The sequence below is a fragment of the Molossus molossus genome, unplaced genomic scaffold (genome assembly GCF_014108415.1).
Source record: "Molossus molossus isolate mMolMol1 unplaced genomic scaffold, mMolMol1.p scaffold_m16_p_20, whole genome shotgun sequence".
NCBI classification, from domain to species: domain Eukaryota; kingdom Metazoa; phylum Chordata; class Mammalia; order Chiroptera; family Molossidae; genus Molossus; species Molossus molossus.
This window is the reverse complement of record NW_023425356.1, coordinates 9,661,112-9,679,643: the sequence shown is the minus strand read 5'-3', so window position 1 is coordinate 9,679,643 and position 18,532 is coordinate 9,661,112. Positions and strand designations below refer to the sequence as shown.

The window sequence follows — 18,532 nt, the reverse complement described above, 5'->3', positions numbered from 1 at the left end:
TGTATTGATTTTTTTTTAATCCTCACCCGAGGACATTTTTTGTTGTTGTTCAGATAGAGTGGGAGGGAGAGACAGGAAGAGAGAGAGAGAGAGAGAGAGAGAGAGAAACATCGATGTGAAAGGGACACATCTAGTGGTTGCCACCTGCATGACCAAAACCAGGGTCGGGGACAAACTGCAACTGAGGTATATGCCCTTAGCAGGAACCGAACCCAGGTCTCTCTGGACCGCAGGCTGTTGCTCTAACCGCTGAGCCAAACCGGCCAGGGCTGTATTGAGTTTTTGATACGAGGTTGGGGTGTTTGTTTTTGTAAAGACCTCGCAGTGGTCTACAAGGTCAAGTGAGGTTGGCCCCGTTTCCTCCCCGACTTCCACTCCCACTCTTCTCTCCTCTCCCTCTACTCTAGTCACTTCAGCTCTCAGTTCTCTTCCAATTCCCTAAACCCATCAGGTTTGCACACTTGTGGTTTGGAGATTTGCACCCCCGACTGTTCTTTGTTTTCCCACATAGCTGTGGGGCTGACACCCTCCTCCTTCCAGTCTTTGCTCATATTTACTTTCTGAATGAGACCTGCCTTGACTATTTTAAATTTCTCTGTGCCCTCCCCCACTCACACACACTCTGTCAGTCCCCCTTTAGCTATGCAGGTTTTTCCATAGCACTTTTTTCTTTTTTAATATGCTTTTATTGGATTTTTTTTAAAGAGAGAGGAAGGGGGAGAGAGAGAGAAACATTGATGTGAGAAACTTCAATTGGCTGCCTCCTGCATGCCTCCTACTGGGGATTGAGCCTGCAACCCAGTCCTGTGCCCTGACTGGGAATCGAACTGGGACTTCTCAGTCCATGGGGCAACGCTCAGTCCAGTGAGCCACACAGGCCGGGCCATAACTCTTATTTTTTAATGTAATAAGTAATTTACCTATTTATGACGTTTAGTGTTTGTCTCACCCTGTTAACATGTATATTTCATAAAGCTTTTCTTCCAGTTTTGTTCACTAATATATTCCCAAAGGCTTACAACAGTTTTCACACAGTCGGCACACAAAAATATTTATTGAGCCCTGGCCAGTGTGGCTCAGTTGGTTAGAGCATCCTCCTATGCACTGAAAAGTTACAGGTTCGATCCCTGGTCGGGGCACATACAGACAGCAACTGACCCATGTTTCTCTCTCATATCAGTGCCTCTCCCTCTCTCTCCCCCTCTCACTGTCCTTCCCCTCTCTCTCTCCCTTTACCTCTTTATATTCATTCATTCATTCATTCATTCATTCATTCATTCATTCATTCCTCACCCGAGGACATTTTTGCATTTTTGCATTTAGCGGTAGGGAGAGAGGGAGGAAGAGAGAAAGAGAAACGTTGATGTGAGAGAGACACATCGAGTGGTTGCCACCCACACAACACCAACCAGGGCTGGGGACAAACTACAAACGAGGTACGTGCCCTTAACAGGAACCGAAACCAGGACTCTCTGGTCTGCGGGCGACGCTCTAAGTGCTGAGCCAAACCAGCCAGGGCCCTTTACCGCTTTCTAAAAAAATCAAAACATATCCTTGGATCAGAATTAAAATATATATTTATGGAATAAATAAATTTGCCTTGATTTAATTTCTTGTTTGATTTTCCTTGGAACACTCAAAGCATATTATCTCTGAATTTAAACCTGCAACAGTTTATATCATTGAAAATAGAGAATGGGGAAAAGACACAGAGAAGGAAAAAAAGAAAAGGTGTAAGAGGGATAGGATATGGAGTAGTGGAGAGACAAAATTTAGGAATTATTAATTCAGACTTATGCACATAAGTCGAATCTTGAAATTCCCTAAAACAAGCCCAGTATCATGGCCTTGTCTGTGAAGTTGAGTATGCCTTCCCATTGTGGAGTTTACTTCCAAAGCAAGCAAACAAGGAAGGAGAATAGATATCAGCCTGTTTGCATTGGTAAGGAGATAAAAGGTATCTTTTTTCAAGAGTGTCAGACTAGATGATTTCTGGAATCCAATGGGTCCTGTTCAGGTGGTAAGCCGCCTTCAGATACCATGTTAAGAGTGCTGCTCAGTTACTCATCAACACTGAGCCGGTTTGTTGGGTGTTATAAGCTTAGGGGATTCCAGGGTTACAATGAAGTTATATAGTCTCAGTTAGTATCAAGTTCTGCAATGAGAAACTGAACTTTATAGGATTTTTCCAGTGTATCAGGCTTAATGTCATTCTCTTCCCCTTTAGATAATTCTATCCAGACTGTGATCACTTTTGACCAAGGAGGAAGGTGGAAGCACCTGAGGAAGCCCGAGAACAGTGAATGTGACGCTACAGCAAAAAATAAGAATGAGGTTAGTTTTACTCCAACTGTCATATGTATTTAGATCAAAGCAGCCACTCTGTTCTGCTCTTATTGTGCCAGGCTTTTGAATAATGAAGTTTCCTACTTGACTAGGGTCCACAGGTAAAGGTGGAAAGTTTGGAAATGAGAGTAATGAAATTAACTTAGAATGTAGGAACTTGGAACTGCAAAGAAAGGCTAAAATACTCTGGATTGTTTATCTTACAAAGAAAAACAAAACTGAGGGCTAGCAGTTTGTGTTTTGCTAAACTGCGGAATGGAAACAGAATGGACAGAAGGGTCAGTGATGAGTTAGGAGTCAGCAGGTTGGCTGTGAGACATCAGGAATTCTACAACAGCCATATACCCAGCCGTTCGTGAGCAGTGCGAAGCTGTGCTGGCCAGAAACTAGAGCAGAGAGCTCGGCCTTGTCTTCCCTCTGCCTGGGTGCCCCACGGCTGGTGGGTGTGGGTGGCGACCCAGCAGTGCACGTGAAAGCAGGAGCTGACCCTCTGAGGAGAGGAGACCAAGCCTAAAAATGAAAAGGCGGATCCCAGAATCTAGGAGTGACAGGTCTTGAGAGGCATGAAAAGAGAAAAACAAGCTTTGTGTCTGGCTCTTTCAGAATTGGAGAGGAGCTTAGGGGAACACTAAAGAGTTCTTTAAAAAAATGACAGTGTCAATAGCTCTGAGTTCTTCTCAGCATACCTGTGGTTAATATGCACTCTGTTGTTCTAGGCTGGGTTTTCTGTTTTAAGAGCCTCACACAGTGTGAGATTAAGTATACCTGCCCCACCCCCAGCTCTCTCTCCCTTCTCCACACTCATCAGTGCTGTTGAGTCTCTCCTTCCTGCTCCCTTTTCCCCATCCCCCTTGTGTGCCCTGCCCTGTGCCTGTCCTCCTTACTTTAAGTCTTGGCTGCACAGTGGCCTCTCCTTACTTTGTTATGCTACCCTCATGCTCCCATGCTTCTTCCTCCTCAGCACTCTTCCTAGCTCCCATTTGCCTCTGAATAAAGTCTTTGACCTGGTGACTAAAGGTCCTCTCTTTCCCTGTAAGGCTCTCTTCCGTGTCATCGCCCATTTTATAACTGACATACCCCTTGCCATCTTCTGCTGCTCCTTCAACACCCTCATGTGCCCTGCCTCTGGGGCCTTGCCCATGTTGTTCTGGGAAAGCTGGGCCTGTCTCCCCCACCCCGATTCATCAGAATTTGTAGAAACCCTAACCACCCTTACTGCCCATCTTCAGTTAGAACTAATCATTCCTCTTTTTTTCATTAATAGTTTGCTTGAACCTCTTTTTTTTTTTTTTTTGCAGTAAAATATACATGACATAAAACCAATGTATACATGACTTTAACCAATTGGAACCTCTTTTGAAGCACTAACTTTCATTCCATTTTATACCTCAACTAGTTTCAGAGAAATATTCCTTAAAGACAGGACTGGGCCCTGGCCAGGTATCTTTATTGGTTGGAGTGTTACCCTGTATACCAGAAGGTTGCAGGTTCGATCCCGGTCAGGGTGCACACGGGAGGCAACTAAATGATGTTTTTCTTTATGTCTCTCTCTCTCTCTCTCTCTCTCTCTCTCTCTCCTCCCCCCTAAACATATCCTCCAGCGAGGATTTTAAAAAAAAATTGGACTAGGTCTTATTTCTGATCACCACCACATCTTATATAATACCTGAAATACATCAGGAGTTCATCAGGTTTATTTGTGTGGAATCATACTTCATATATTGACCAGAGGCTTTGGTGTAATGCAGGAATAAAATAAGCTAAGATTACACGTGAGAAAATAATTGCATATTGCTCTCAAATATACTAATGCTTCCAGAATCAGGAATTTCCCACTGAGCCTCTAACTCAAAAAAAAAACAAAAAACAACCCAAATTAAAAATGAGCAAAAGACAGTTCTCTAAAGAACATATACAGATGACCATAAACACATGAAAAGATGCTCAACATCACTGATTGTTAGGGAAATGCAAATCAAAGCCACAGGAAGAGATCACCTCACACCCATTAGGATGGTTGCTATTAAAAAAAATAAAAAGCAAGTGTTGGTGAGGATGTAGAGAAATTGGAACTCTTGCGCACTGTTGGTGGGAATGAAATGTGATACAACTGCTGTAGAAAACAGTATGGAGATTCCTTAAAAAATTAAACATAGAACTACCATATGCTCCAGTAATTCCACCTCTGGATATATATCCAAAAGAATTGAACAGAGGGCCTCAAAGAGATATTTGCACACCCATGTTCATAGCAGCATTACTCACAATAGGCAAAAGATGGACACAATCCAGATGTCTATTGACAGGTGACTAGATAAGCAAAATGTAGTGTACACTTACAATGGAATATTATTCAGCCTTAAAAAGGCAGGAAATTCTGATACATGCTACAACATGGATGAACCTTGAGGACATTATGCTAAGTGAGATAAGCAAGACACAAAAAGACAAATATGCTGTGGTTCTACTTACATGAGGTACCAAGAGTAGTCAAATTCATAGAGACAGAAAGTAGAATGGTGGCACTGGCCGGTTTGGCTCAGCGGTTAGAGCGTCGGCCTGCGGTACAGAGATACCCGGGTTCAGTTCCCACTAAGTGCACGTACCTCGGTTGCAGTTTGTCCCCGGCCCTGGTTGGGTCGTGCGGGTGGCAACCACTCGATGTGTCCCTTTCACGTCGATGTTTCTCTCTCTCTCCCTCCCACTATATCTGAACAAAATATGGAAAAATGTCCTTGAGTAAGGATAAAAAGAAAAGAAAGTAGAATGGTGGTTTGCCTAGGGCTGGAAGGGAGGGGGGAGGAGTAGGGAGTTACAGTTTAATGGGTACAGAGTTTCAGTTTTGCAGGATGTAAAAGTTCCAGAGAAGGATGATGGTAGTGGTTGCACAACAGTGTAAATGTACTTAACACTATTGAACTGTACACTTAAAAGTGGTTAAGATGGTAATTTTTATGTCATATGTGTTTTATCATCATAATTTTTTTTTAAATAGAGTATCCCACTGAGGTCTGGGTTAGGTTTATTAGAAGGCTCTGTGAGATGAGTAAAAATTATGCCTTTGGTTTTAATCTAAGCTTTGGTTTCTTTTCACAGTGCAGTCTTCATATTCATGCTTCCTACAGCATCTCCCAGAAACTAAACGTTCCAGTGGTCCCCCTTTCAGAGCCAAATGCCGTGGGCATAGTCATCGCCCATGGTAAGGGGCCCTCCCCTCCTCTTTCCTTCCCTCCCCTCCTTGGAAAGAAGTAGCTGAGCACACTGAAACTCAGACTTATTCACCCTATAAGAAAACCGCTGAACCCTGGCCGGTTTGGCTCAGCGGTTAGAGCATTGGCCTCGGTCCAGAGAGACCCGGGTTCGGTTCCCGCTAAGGGCACATACCTTGGTTGCAATTTGTCCCCGGCCCTGGTTGGGTCATGTGGAAGACAGCCACTTGATGTGTTTCTTTCACATCGATGTTTCTCTCTCTGTCTTCCTCTCTCTCCCTCCCACTCTATCTGAACAAAAGATGAAAAAATGTTCTCGGGTGAGGATTAAAAAAAGAAGAAAAGAAAAGAAAACCGCCAAACACAGCTTTTACCATTGTTTGTAGGATTTCTTGTGTGATAATGATACTTAGGTGTTTCATAGGCTCCCATCAGAGAGAATAACATGACTTCCCCCTTTCCCAAATTTTCATTGGCCTTTTTTCTATGACAAGAGGCATGATGGGAAATAAATTTACTCAAAATGAGCCTCTAGCAGTAAATCCTGTTTCATGGCTGATCTGTGCTGAGCTGGTGGATTGTGTTGCAGGTAGCGTGGGGGATGCCATCTCAGTGATGATCCCAGATGTGTACATCTCAGATGATGGCGGTTACTCCTGGGCGAAGATGCTGGAAGGACCCCACTATTACACCATCCTGGATTCTGGAGGCATCATTGTGGCCATTGAGCATAGCAGCCTTCCTATCAATGTGATTAAGTATGCATGAGCTCAGCTCCACCCACACTTTCTGCATAGAGGGCAGTTGTGGGAAATGTTTCAGTTTGTTGTGGGGAAGTTACAGATGCCTGATTTAAATTTGTGCATTCTGCACAACTGTAGGGAAGGTTCTTAAAGGGATTGCATTTAGAGCAACTCAGATTAAATGGCTTGCTTTTTTCTCTGACTCTCTTTAGTTAATACTTTTTGTCACTTTAAAAATATTCTTTCTCTCCACAAGAATATTTTGGAAGTGTCTGAACATTCTGGATTGAGAATGACTCCTTGAGTAAAAGTTCATATAAAATAATTTCTGTCTGTTGATTGGGAAGCCCATTCTTACATGGGTCACTATTTTCTCTTTCCTTTGAAAGAATGTTTATAAAAGCATTTTTTCCCACACTCTCTGAATGAATCCCTTTTCCTACCTTGTTAACTATAGGCATTCACAATTGATATAATTGGCCCTGGCCAATGTTGTTCAGCGGTTAGAGCGTTGGCTGTGGACCAAAGAGTTGCAAGTTCGATTCCAGTCAAAGGCACATACCTTGGTTGCGGTTCATCCCCGGCCATGGTCGGAGTCGTGCAGGAGGCAACCAGTTGATGTTTCTCTCACATCGATGTTCCCCCCTCTTCCTCTCTTTCCTCTCTAAAAATCAGTTTTGAAAAAATTTTAAGAAAAAATTGATATAATTGTCAGTCAGTAAGCCATCACCTAAACATGAAGGTTCTTTGGTTTGGGACCTAACAGCAGAGTGGTTTCCTGATAGTCCCATAAATGTTGATCCTCTATCATGATGTTTTTCTCACTGGGGTTTCAGGTTCTCCACAGACGAAGGTCAGTGCTGGCAAACCTACACATTCACCAAGGAGCCCATCTACTTTACCGGCCTTGCTTCAGAACCTGGAGCGAAGTCCATGAACATCAGCATCTGGGGTTTCATAGAATCTTTCCTGACTCGCCGGTGGGTCTCCTACACCATCGATTTTAAAGATATCCTTAAAAGGAACTGTGAGTGTCTCCTTTGACCTTTTCTACCAGAAACTTGTAAGCCCATTTTTCTAAAGAGCCAATTCAGTTTAATTTCTTTTCACTGGAAGAAGAAAATGCGTAAGAAAGAGGATGGAAAGATATTCCTTGTGGGGTAATCAGGCAGTGGAATTTGGACAAGCACTGTCCAAGAAAAATAAAACAAGGGCCACAAATATAACTTAAATCATTCTGTCAGCTACATTACAAAAATAAAAGAGGTGAAAGTAATTTTAATAATATAACTAATATATCTAAAATATTATCATTTCAACATGTAAGCAGTATTAAAAATTATCAGTGAAATATTTTACTTTCTTTTTCTTTTAAGTCTCAAAATCTGGTGTGTATCTTACACTTGTCCTCAAAGTAAGTTTCAATTCAGCCACATATAGCTACAGCTGTCATATAGGAGAGTATAGCTTTGCACTATTAGATCTCTGGAACATTTTATGACACTGTTTCTGCTTGTAAGGATAGTGCATGCTTGTGTTTGTCTAAAATTACTTCTTAACATTTGAGGGTTTAAATCCCTGATTACAGCAGAACTATAGAGGAAACTTGAGAGAAAAGTGTATTGCAAGCATGTTCCAATTGATTGTGTGTGTGACTTATCAAAATGTTGAACTGAGGAAGTTTTCATGCCAAGAATCTTGGCTTGAATGCCACTCACAGGTGAAGCTCTAGAATGGCTACTGGGCAGGTGTGGAACCCACACTGACCATTTCAGAGTTCCGTGACTTCAAATTACAAGGCATGTTCAAGGCCCAGAAAAGGAGTTAAAATGGTAATTGCAAGGTATTTCTAAAGAATCACAAGCACACCCAAGCCCTAATACCAAAGATGCTGACATTGTACTAAAAAATATGGAGGGGAAAAGAAAAACTGGAGAAGGTAACCATGCTGTAATCTGTAGTATTTGTTGGCATTATATGATAAAAGACTTAAAGATTCAAGACACTTTGGTTGAATTTTGGTCCTAATATTAGACTATATTACAGGTCCACTTCCTCAGAATGTTAATTCAGTGACTCCTGGAGGAAGCTGTCATTTGGACCTTATTTTTCTATAAGATATTTAAGTCCAGCCAGTGTGACTCAGTGGTTGAGCGTCAACCCATGCACCAAAATGTCGCTGGTTCAATTCCCGGTCAGGACACGTGCCCAGGTTGTGGGTCTGATCATCAGTGGGGGGTGTGCAGGAGTCAATGTTCTCTCTCATCGATGTTTCTATATCTCTCTCCCTCTCACTTCCTCTCTCTCTCAAATCAATAAAGGGAAAAAAAATTTTTTTTTAAAAAGATATTTAAATATGATTTAATACTGGAGAGTCACCATTATCTAAATTCATTAAGTAGGCTATAATGGAGCTGGCTTATGCGTTTTCCTTTCAGCAGGCAGCTCCACAGTTATCCCTCAAGTTTAACGTCATTACAAAATTGTTAAGCACCTGCTTTTTAATAGACTTAGTGCTGATCTTCTTACCCCGAAGGATAAAAACTGGATCCACAGTCTTTAGGCCATAGCCTGAGTCATTTTTCCAGGAGTGGATAATACAACATACTAAGCCAGGTTAACTGTCATCAGCAGTCTTCATTTGATATACAGTTGACTAGAGTTAAAAGTCTAGAAAGAGAATGTTTTCCCTTCTGTTGGAAGCAAACTAACCCATAGTGAAACTGAACCTATGCTTTTGCTCATTGGTGTCTTGTCCTAAAGGATAACATCTAGTTGCTGACCTCTGACAGTTACTGCTGACTGAGGGCACAGGTGCACAAGACATACAGCCAGCAGCCTCTCAGTTTGGAAGAAACCCTAGAGATCCTCTATCCATCTCCCCACTTCAAAACAAATAAGGGTCTTCCTAATACTCAAATGAGGGGTGAGATGCAAATAATCATCCTTTGGTATGAGGAAATGCAAATTACTAGTGGGCTCCAACCAATTAACTTTGGTTCACAGTTCCATAATGAAGCAATGGGTTCAGTCAGACATCCCCACGCTTTCTTTCCTTATTCCTCTTATCATCTGGCAGCGTCCTCATGTAGGTGGGTTATGTGCCATGTAGTTACCTGAACAACCTGTCTTTCCTTTAGGTGAAGAGAAGGACTATACCATATGGCTGGCTCACTCCACAGACCCTGGAGATTATGGAGATGGCTGCATTTTAGGCTATAAAGAACAGTTTCTACGGCTCCGCAAGTCATCCGTCTGTCAGAATGGCCGGGACTATGTAGTGACTAAGCAGCCGTCTGTCTGTCTGTGCTCCCTGGAGGACTTCCTCTGGTATCAGCATCCCTCAGATCCCTGTCAGCCCCCTTTCCTATGCTAGAGGAGGTGGAACACAATTGTCTTATAGAACTGAAAGATATTTCAACCCTTTTCTTTCCCTTCTTCCTCAAGAGCAGAGAATTGCTGCTTCTTGAGGAAACTGAGGCAAAGAGAAAGGGAACCAAAGTTGTTAATAATTGGACAGACAATATTATCATATTGGACAGTTAATTATTGAGCAGAACCAGCAGCAGCCCCCAGAAATCCTGACTTGGCCATGATAGGAAGGAGGGAAGCATATAAGGAGGACGAGAATGTAAAAAAAGAGAGAAGAGGAGGTGATAGGATAAAAACACCAAGGGAAGTGGTACAGGAGCCAAGAGGACATTGGACTTTAGCAAACAGCCTGACAGCCTGAGTTCAGCAGGTAAGGCACTTAGATTTTGGGTCATTTGCAAGACTGAATGCAGAAAAAGTGGTTCTGTCCTGAGACACAAGGTGACAGTAGTATATTTATGGTCCCTGTGTGCCATCAAGGTCAAGCAAGAGTTCAGGACCATCCAGACTTAAGGATCAGTTATGTGGTTGGCCTGGGGTTAGTTTGATTTTTTAAGGGCAAGAGAGTCCCTAGGTAGCCTAAGCAAGATAACTTAAGGCAAATAAGAGGGACTGCTTCAGATCACAGGTAGTAATCTTATGGAATTCATTACCTGCAAAAGATACTAACAGGAAGTGAAGGATTTAGAAAAGAAGGCAGGCAGATAGTCGTGTCTTCACATGTCATATTCTTTCAGACCACAAATGACAGAATACAGGACCAAGAAAACCCAAGTCTGACCCCGTTTGGGTCCTCCTGTGTGACTTATATCTGTCTCTGGAATGGCCAGGGGGCTTTCTCTCTCTTTTCCACAGGGAAACTATCACTCAGATCACTTAGTTTTGTTACAGTAGGGCTAGAGCTTGTTGATCCTGTGAAACTCTTAAGGGCTGGCTCTTCATTACTGAGTTTCTCCTGGTTTCCAGACATGCTGTGCTTCTTCAGAGCTCTGAGCCATTGGACACACTGCTTCACCTGCCTGAAAGTCTTTCCACATTCCCCGTTTGACCGCTAAACCTGGTGGATTCCCGTTTGGCTTTTAGTGCTTAGTTCAGATATTATCTCTTTTTTTTTTTTTTCTTTTAATTCTCACCTGAGGATATTCTGCCATTGCTTTCCAGACAGAGTGGAAGGGAGAGAGGGAGAACACAGAGAAACATCAATGTGAGAGAGACACATCAATTGGTTTCTTCCCATACAACCCCCACCCAGGCTTGGGATCAAACCTGCAACCCAGGCACGCGTCCCTGACTGGGAATTGAACCTGAGATTCTTCAGTCCTCGGGCCAATGCTCTAACTGCTGAGCCAAACCGGCCAGGGTCAGATATCACTTCTTTAAAGCCTTGCCCAGTTTTCCCTCCTTTAGGCTCCCACAGAACCCCTATCACAGCATTTACTGTGTTTTAATCATTATGTGTAGGCTTGCCTCCACCACTACACTCTAGACTCCTTGAGGGCATATTATATTTGATCATTGTATAGTAGTAATGATAGCAGCTGGCATTATTTGAGTACTAACTGTACTAGGCACTGGCTTGAGCAATTTTACACTTAACCTCAGCAGCCCTATGAGGTGGGTATTGTCATTTCCATTTCACAAAGGGAAGAAGTGAAAGAAAGTATAGAGAGGTTATGACTGACTTGCCCACAGTCACTCATCCGGGAAGTGGTGGAGCTGGGATGTGGACCTGGCAGTTGAGCCCTAGAGCCCATACTCTACCACATGTGCTTGAGAAACGTGCATATGTGAGTGGGAATGGTACTCTCCCAGAAATTTTCCCTTGTTCTTGAGTGGTGTCCTCTACATCTTTTGTTCTCCCTACCCTCTCCCCTAAATATTTGTCAGAAAAACCTTAATGTATAAGCGGCATCTCTATATCCCTCAAGCATTCATTGAGTATTTGCTGTGTATGCCCTGGCTGGTTTGGCTCAGTGGTTACAGCATCGGCCCGAGGACTGGAGTATTTGCTGTGTACAGGGCAGTGCAGAGTGAAAACAGAAGGTTTGTTGTGGACTTTCTGGGTAAGATTCACATAATTATGTTGTGAAACAGAAGATAGCAAGTGTCTCAGGGATTTGGGGAGGGAAGACACTGTCCAGCTAGAGCTGAAAGGAGGTGTGGGTCGAAGGAGGCTTTGCTGAGTAGGTGGCATTTGAGCTGAGCCCTGACAAGTGGTAGGATTTGACCCTCTTCATCTGGGAAGAAGCAGGTCATTAAAGCCAGTGGACAAGTGTGAGTGTGATTGGGAAGGGTATGCTGGAAAATGGGTCATGAGAGAAAGTCACAATAATCATGATAAAAAAGTGAATAGGGCCCTGGCCGGTTTGGCTCAGCAGTTAGAGCATTGGCCTGTGTGGTCCAGAAAGACCCGGGTTCGGTTCCCCCTAAGGGCATGTACCTCAGTTGCAGTTTGTCCCCGGCCCTGGTTGAGTTGTGCGGATGGCAGCCACTCAATGTGTCCCTTTCACGTCGATGTTTCTCTCTCTCTTTCCCTCCCACTCTGTCTGAACAAAAAATGGAAAAATGTCCTCGGGTGAGGATAAAAACAAAAACAAAAAGTGAATAGGGTTCATATTGGGGAAGGAAAGTAGCGTCATGGACAACCTAAGGAAATGATAAGAAAGGCTGGCATGAAGGAGAAAAGATGATGTGTTTGGAACATTTTATTTATTTGAGGTTCTGCTGGCAGATAATTTAGGTGGTGATGTCCAGCAGTTATTTGGAACTGGAGGATTAGAGCTCAAGAGAGGTAAAACCTGGAAGTTTTTGTTGCAACAGAGAGGAGATACAAAATAAGAGAATGAGCTATAGAACCATGGAAAACATCTGCATTAATGGGTTAGGAGGAGAGAAGAGCCCTTAGTGAAAAGAGAAACAGACGAGTAGTTTTACAGTGTAGAGGTGGGTAGGAGCATAGTGGTGTGTCAGGTGGTCAAGGTGAATGAGGCTGGAGAGGGTTCAGTGGGTTGGATGACTAGTGAGCAAGCCCTTGGTGCAGTGGTGGAGGGGGAAGTCTCGGACATTCATTTTCAAGGTTGCAGAGGGGGGTTGAAATCAAAATGCACAGAATTAAGAGTAAATGAGTAAAATAGAACAAGTGAAAAATATTTTTAAAAGGAATTTGGCCAATAAGGCAGATTAGGGTGAAGGGAGAGGACAAGTGCAGGCTAAGGAGAAGCCACAAGGTGAGTAGGACTGATGGTTCCTCCCACACTGTCAATAAAGCAAGGCCCCAGGGCAGTGGGAAGGATGAGGCCAAGGATTCTCTTGCAGGAGGTGAGCTCAGAGAGGAGGCAGTGTTATTTCTTTGGGGAAAACAGAAAAGAGAGCAGATGTGTGGTGCTATGGAGAAATGACACAGAATGGAGGGCACATCAGGGCATACACATTGGCTGCAAGGACCGTCTAAGAAGTTAAGAGGGTCAAAAGTGGGTAAGGCAGGAAAGGTTTGCACATACCCCATGGTATTCCTCCAAATAATGTAATAATGAGTTTATTTGTAGGTAAATAAAAGAATTGCTAAGTTTAGCTCTGTCTTAGTTGCATGAGTCCCTACTCCATGCAGGCTTCAGGCATTCCCTATCTGGAGCCTGCGATCTGTGCAGAACTCCCAGCCTTGGTACTTCCAGCTACTAGTCCAAAGTCCACCAGGCCCGATCCATAGCTATTTTCCCCCAGTTAAACCCTCTCTATGTCTGTTTTCCTAAACGGACTTTATAGATGCCACAGGCCTTCCTGAGCTATCTGGCAACCCAAGACTAGAATATTAACCACCCACTGCCCCACAAAAACCTTCAATAATAGTCAGTTAATGTCTTTCAGCAACTTTAAAAGATACTTCATTTGTGGACTCTTACAGTGATTTTGGCTACTTCCGTCCAGAAAATGACTCCAAATGTGTGGAACAGCCAGAACTGAAGGGCCATGACCTAGAGTTCTGTCTGTATGGCAGAGAGGAGCACCTGACAACAAATGGGTGAGTGGCATTTCTCCTTGGTGATAGATGAATCACCCTTGTTCAGAGTGAAAAGCTGCTTTTCTCCACACAGAGAGATGCTCAGTGTTTTAGGGTACTCTAGAAAATACTATCTAATAGAACTTTCTGTGATGGTGGAAATGTTCTATGATGTACTGTGTCCAGTATGGTAGCCACTAGCCCTGTGTGGCTATTGACACTAGTGAGACTGAGGACCTGAATTGATTTCAATTAATTTAAATGCAAATAGCCATCATATTAGAGTAGCTCCAGAGGCGCCTCATTGCCTTCCTCCCTGTATATTCTTCCCCTCTGATTTCCGAACTCTGTGTTAACATGCTTTCCTGGATCACAGTTCCTGGCACAGTCTCTAACGGCAGAAAGGCACGCATGTCCCTGCAGCAAGGCCGGGCATGCTTGCTCTGTTGAAGCCTGAAAATACACAAAATATCCCCAACACATCCCTTTGGATCTCCCCCCATGCCTGAAAGATTAGGTATAAGGATGAGAAGTTTTTCTTTCTTTCTTTCTTTTTTTAACTTCTCTTTATTGTTGAATGTATTACAGATATCCCCCCCTTTTACCCCATTGACTCCCTCCTTTCCAGTCCCACCCCTCTCCTGCCTTCTCCACACTATTGTCAGTGTTCTGGTTATGCATATGTGCATAGAGGTTCTTTGGTTCATCTCATTCCTCCCTCCCTCCCCCCTTCCCTTTGAGGTTCATCAGTCTAACAACTAATTTGTACTTCTTAATTCCTTCATCTTTTCACCCATCCCTCCAGCCCCCGCCCATCTGGCAAGCAACAAAAAGTTCTCTGTACCTATGAGTCTGTTTCTGTTCTGCTTGCTCATTTTGTTTATAGATTCAATTGTTGATAGATATGTATTAATTGTCATTTTATTGCTCATATTTTTATTGTTGTTCTCCTTCAAGAAGACCCTTTCAATTTCATATAATACTGGTTTGGTGGTGATGAACTCCTTTAGCTTTTTCTTGTCTGGGAAGCTCTTGATATGTCCATTGATTCTAAATGATAGCTTTGTAGGGTAGAGTACTCTTGGTTGTAGGTTGTTGCTTTTCATCACCTTGAATATCTCTTGCCACTCCTTTCTGGCCTGCAAAGTTATGTTGTGTTTTTTTTTTGAGAAATCAGCTGACAGTCTTATGGGAGCTCCATTGTAGGTAACAAACTGCTTTTCTCCTGCTGCTTTTAAGATTCTCTCTTTGGCCCTGGCTGGTTTGCTCAGTGGTTAGAGCATCGGCCTGTGGTCCAGAGAGACCTGGGTTTGGTTCCCGCTAAGGGCACGTACCTCGCTTGCAGTTTGTCCCCACCCTAGTTGGGTTCGTGTGGGAGGCAACTAGTCGATGTGTCTCTCTGACATGAATGTTTCTCTCTTTCTTCCTCCCTCTCTCCCTCTCGCTCTATCTAAAGATGAATGCAAAAGTGTCCTTGGGTGAGGATAAGAATAAAATTTAAAAAAAAAAAAGATTCTCTCTTTGTCTTTAACCTTTGGCATTTTGATGATGATATGCCTTGGTGTGGACCTTTTTGGGTTCATCTTGTTTGAGACTCTCTATGCTTCCTAGACTTGTATGTCTGTTTCCTTCAGCAAATTAGGGAAGTTTTCTGTTATTATTTTTTCAAATAGGTTTTCAATTTCTTGCTCACGCTCTTCTCCTTCTGATATCCCTATGATGCGAATGTTGATATGTTTGAAGTTGTCCCAGAGGCTCCTTATACTCTCCTAATTTTTTAGATTCTTTTTTCTTTTTGCTGTTCTGATTGGGTGTTTTTTGCTTCCTTATATTTCACTGGTTCACGGGCTGACACTTTTTTTTTTTCTATCCTCACCTGAGGATATTTTTGCATTTATCTTCAGATAGAGTGGGAGGGAGAGAGGGATGAAGAGAGAGAGAGAAACATCAATGCGAGAGAGACACATCAAGTGGCTGCCACCCACACAACCCCAACCGGGGCCGGGGACAAACTGTAACTGTGGTATGTGCCCTTAGCGGGAACCGAACCCAGATCTCTCTGGTCCTTGGGCCGATGCTCTAACCATTGAGCAAGACTGGCCGGGGCAGCTTCCTTATATTTAAAATTGATGGTTTGCTTTTGGGCTTTACCTGCTCTACTATTGATTCCCTGTAAATTATTCTTTATTTCTGTTAGTGCATCCTTCATTTCCGACTGGTTCTTTTTCATGTTGTTGATGTTCTCACTAAGTTCCTTGGAGGTCTCCTTCAGTTCCTTGAATGTCTCACTAAGTTCCTTGAGCATCCTTATAACCAGTGTTTTGAACTCTGCATCTGACTGATTGCTTATCTCCATTTTGTTTAGTTCTTTTCCTGGAGTTTTGTTCTTTTCCTTCATCTGGGACATGTTTCTTTGTCTCCTCATTTTGGCTACTTCCCTGTGATTGTTTCTATGTATTAGGCAGAGTTGCAATGTCTCCTAGGCTTCCTAGGGTGGCTTGATATTGTAGGTGTCCTGTAGGATTCAGTGGCACAGCTGCCCTGGTCACCCACCTGGGCCCTCTAGGTGCACCCCTAGTGTGGACTGTACACCCTTCTGTTGTCATTGAGTCTTGATTGCTGTTGGCACATCAATGGGAGAGATTTACTCAGGCTGATTAGCTGCAAGGACTGGCTGTGCTCACTGACCACCGACCTCTGACTACCTTGGAGAATCAGCTGTGCAGGGGCCCACCACACAGAGCAAGACTTACTTCAGCAGGGCTCTGAGTCCCCTCATTGAGTGTGTCACTTGTGGAGGTGGTGGGTGGTGGTGCTTCCATGTGGTCTGAAGCTGTCCCCTGGGTGTTCTAGCTCTGGGGCAAGGTCATCCACTGCCTGTGCTCTATCCGGGGCTACCTGGCATAAACTACAAGGTCATCTGCCAGTGGCTGCCTCTTATGCTGGGCTTGGAGGTGTCCAGGAAAATCCAAGTTGTAAACCAAGGCTGGCTGCTTCTAGTCCCAGGCCTGGGGCCACTTAATGGGAGATATGGAGCTCGATGAGGCCATATGCTACTTGTTTGACAGATTTTAGGAAAATCTGAAGTAGGATCAAAGACAGGCCAATGGTAAAGCCACTGGCAACAGCTTGGGTGGGCCCAAAAGTTGGATGGGGCAGGGCCTCAGGGAATCACCAGGGCGGGGCAAACAGTGTGAGCCAGGTTGCTGGGGTCAGAGCTGCCCCAGGGAAGCGCTCACCAAAGGAACAAAGGCCTCTGCCAGCAAGAAAGCTGCCTTTCCAGCCCTCTTCCCGAGGCCAGACAGCTCAGATCTTTCCTGTATGTCTCTGGTGCCTTTTAAGCAACCTCCCTCCCCTCCAAGCTCAGAGGGAGCAAGTTCGAGTAAGTTCGTGCCTGGGCCCTTTAAGAGGAGCTACCTGGGGCTCCAGAAGGCTCAGCCTCCCTCGGCCTCAGTTTCCGCTGGTTTTTACAACCAGAAGTTATGGGGACTTCTCTTCCTGGCACTGGAACCCTGAGCTGGGTGCCTGATGTGGGATGGGGACCCCTCACTCCTCAGGGAGGACCTTCCCAGCCGAGGTGCCCTCCTGATTTTTATCTACCACACCTGGGTGTGGGCCCAGTCCATCCACCTCTGCCCCTCCTACCAGTCTTGGTGTTTCTTTAATTTTGTAGTTGTAGGACTTCCATTCAGCTCTATTTTAGGCAGTTCTTTTTTTTTTTATTTTAATTTTTAAAAAAAATCTTTATTGTTGGATGTAAAATGTATTACAGATGTTCCACATTTTTCCCCCATTGATCCCCTCCTCCCCACTCCCGCCCCCCTCCCACCTTTTCCCACACTGTTGTCTGTGTCCATTGGTTATGCGTATAAGTTCTTTGGTTTATTTCTTTCCACCCCCCAACCCCTTTCCCTTTGAGGTTTGTCAGTCTAGCAATGAATTTGTACTTCTTAATCCCTTCACCTTTTTCACCCATTCCCCCAACTCCCCTCCCAACTGGCAACCAACAAAATGTTCTCTGTATCTATGAGAATGTTTCTGTTCTACCTGTTCATTTTGTTTGTAGATTCCATTGTTGATAGATATGTATTCATTGCCATTTTGTTTGTTCATATATTTTATCTTTTTCTTCAAAAAGACCCTTCATCATTTCATATAATAACGGTTTGGTGGTGATGAACTCCTTTAACTTTTTCTTGTCTGGGAAAGTTTTTATATGTCCATCGATTCTAAATGACAGGTTTGCAGGATAGAGTAATCTTGGTTGTAGGTTCTTGCTTTTCATCACTCTGAATATTTCTTGCCACTCCCTTCTGGCCTGTAGAGTTTCTTTTGAGAAATCAGCTGACAGCCTAATGGGAACTCCCTTGTAGGTAACTAGCTGCTTTTCTCTTGCTGCTTTTGAGATTCTCTCTCTGTCTTGAACCTTTTGCATTTTGATGATGATGTGTCTTGGTGTGGGCCTCTTGGGATTCATCTTGTTTGGGACTCTCTGTGCTTCCTGGACTTGTATGTCTGTTTCCTTCACCAAGTTAGGAAAGTTTTCTGCCATTATTGTTTCAAACAGGTTTTCAATTTCTTGTTCTCTCTCTTCTCCTTCCGGCACCCCCAAGATGTGAATGTTGGCACGCTTGAAGTTGTCCCAGAGGCTCCTTACACTATCCTCATTTTTTTGGATTCTTTTTTCTTTTTGCTGTTCTGATTGGGCATTTTTTGCTTCCTTATATTCCAAATTGATGGTTTGCTCCTTGGATTTATGTACTCTATTATTGAAGCTGTGTAAATTATTCTTTATTTCAGTTAATGCCTCCTTCAATTCTAACTGTGTATCCATGATTTCTGACTGGTCCTTTTTTATGCTCTTG

General features: G+C 43.5%; 1 protein-coding gene across 2 annotated transcripts in view; it reads left to right on the top strand.

Annotated features, from left to right (window-relative positions):
- Nucleotides 1-18,532, top strand: part of SORT1 (sortilin 1) — a 78,826-nt gene that overhangs the window by 52,267 nt on the left and 8,027 nt on the right. For both annotated transcript variants that reach the window (XM_036272423.1, XM_036272424.1), the window contains 6 exons: nt 2,228-2,334; nt 5,443-5,545; nt 6,145-6,313; nt 7,135-7,325; nt 9,439-9,628; nt 13,572-13,688. In XM_036272423.1, the coding sequence (XP_036128316.1) occupies nt 2,228-2,334; nt 5,443-5,545; nt 6,145-6,313; nt 7,135-7,325; nt 9,439-9,628; nt 13,572-13,688 (877 nt within the window). The remainder of the gene's footprint in view (nt 1-2,227; nt 2,335-5,442; nt 5,546-6,144; nt 6,314-7,134; nt 7,326-9,438; nt 9,629-13,571; nt 13,689-18,532) is intronic.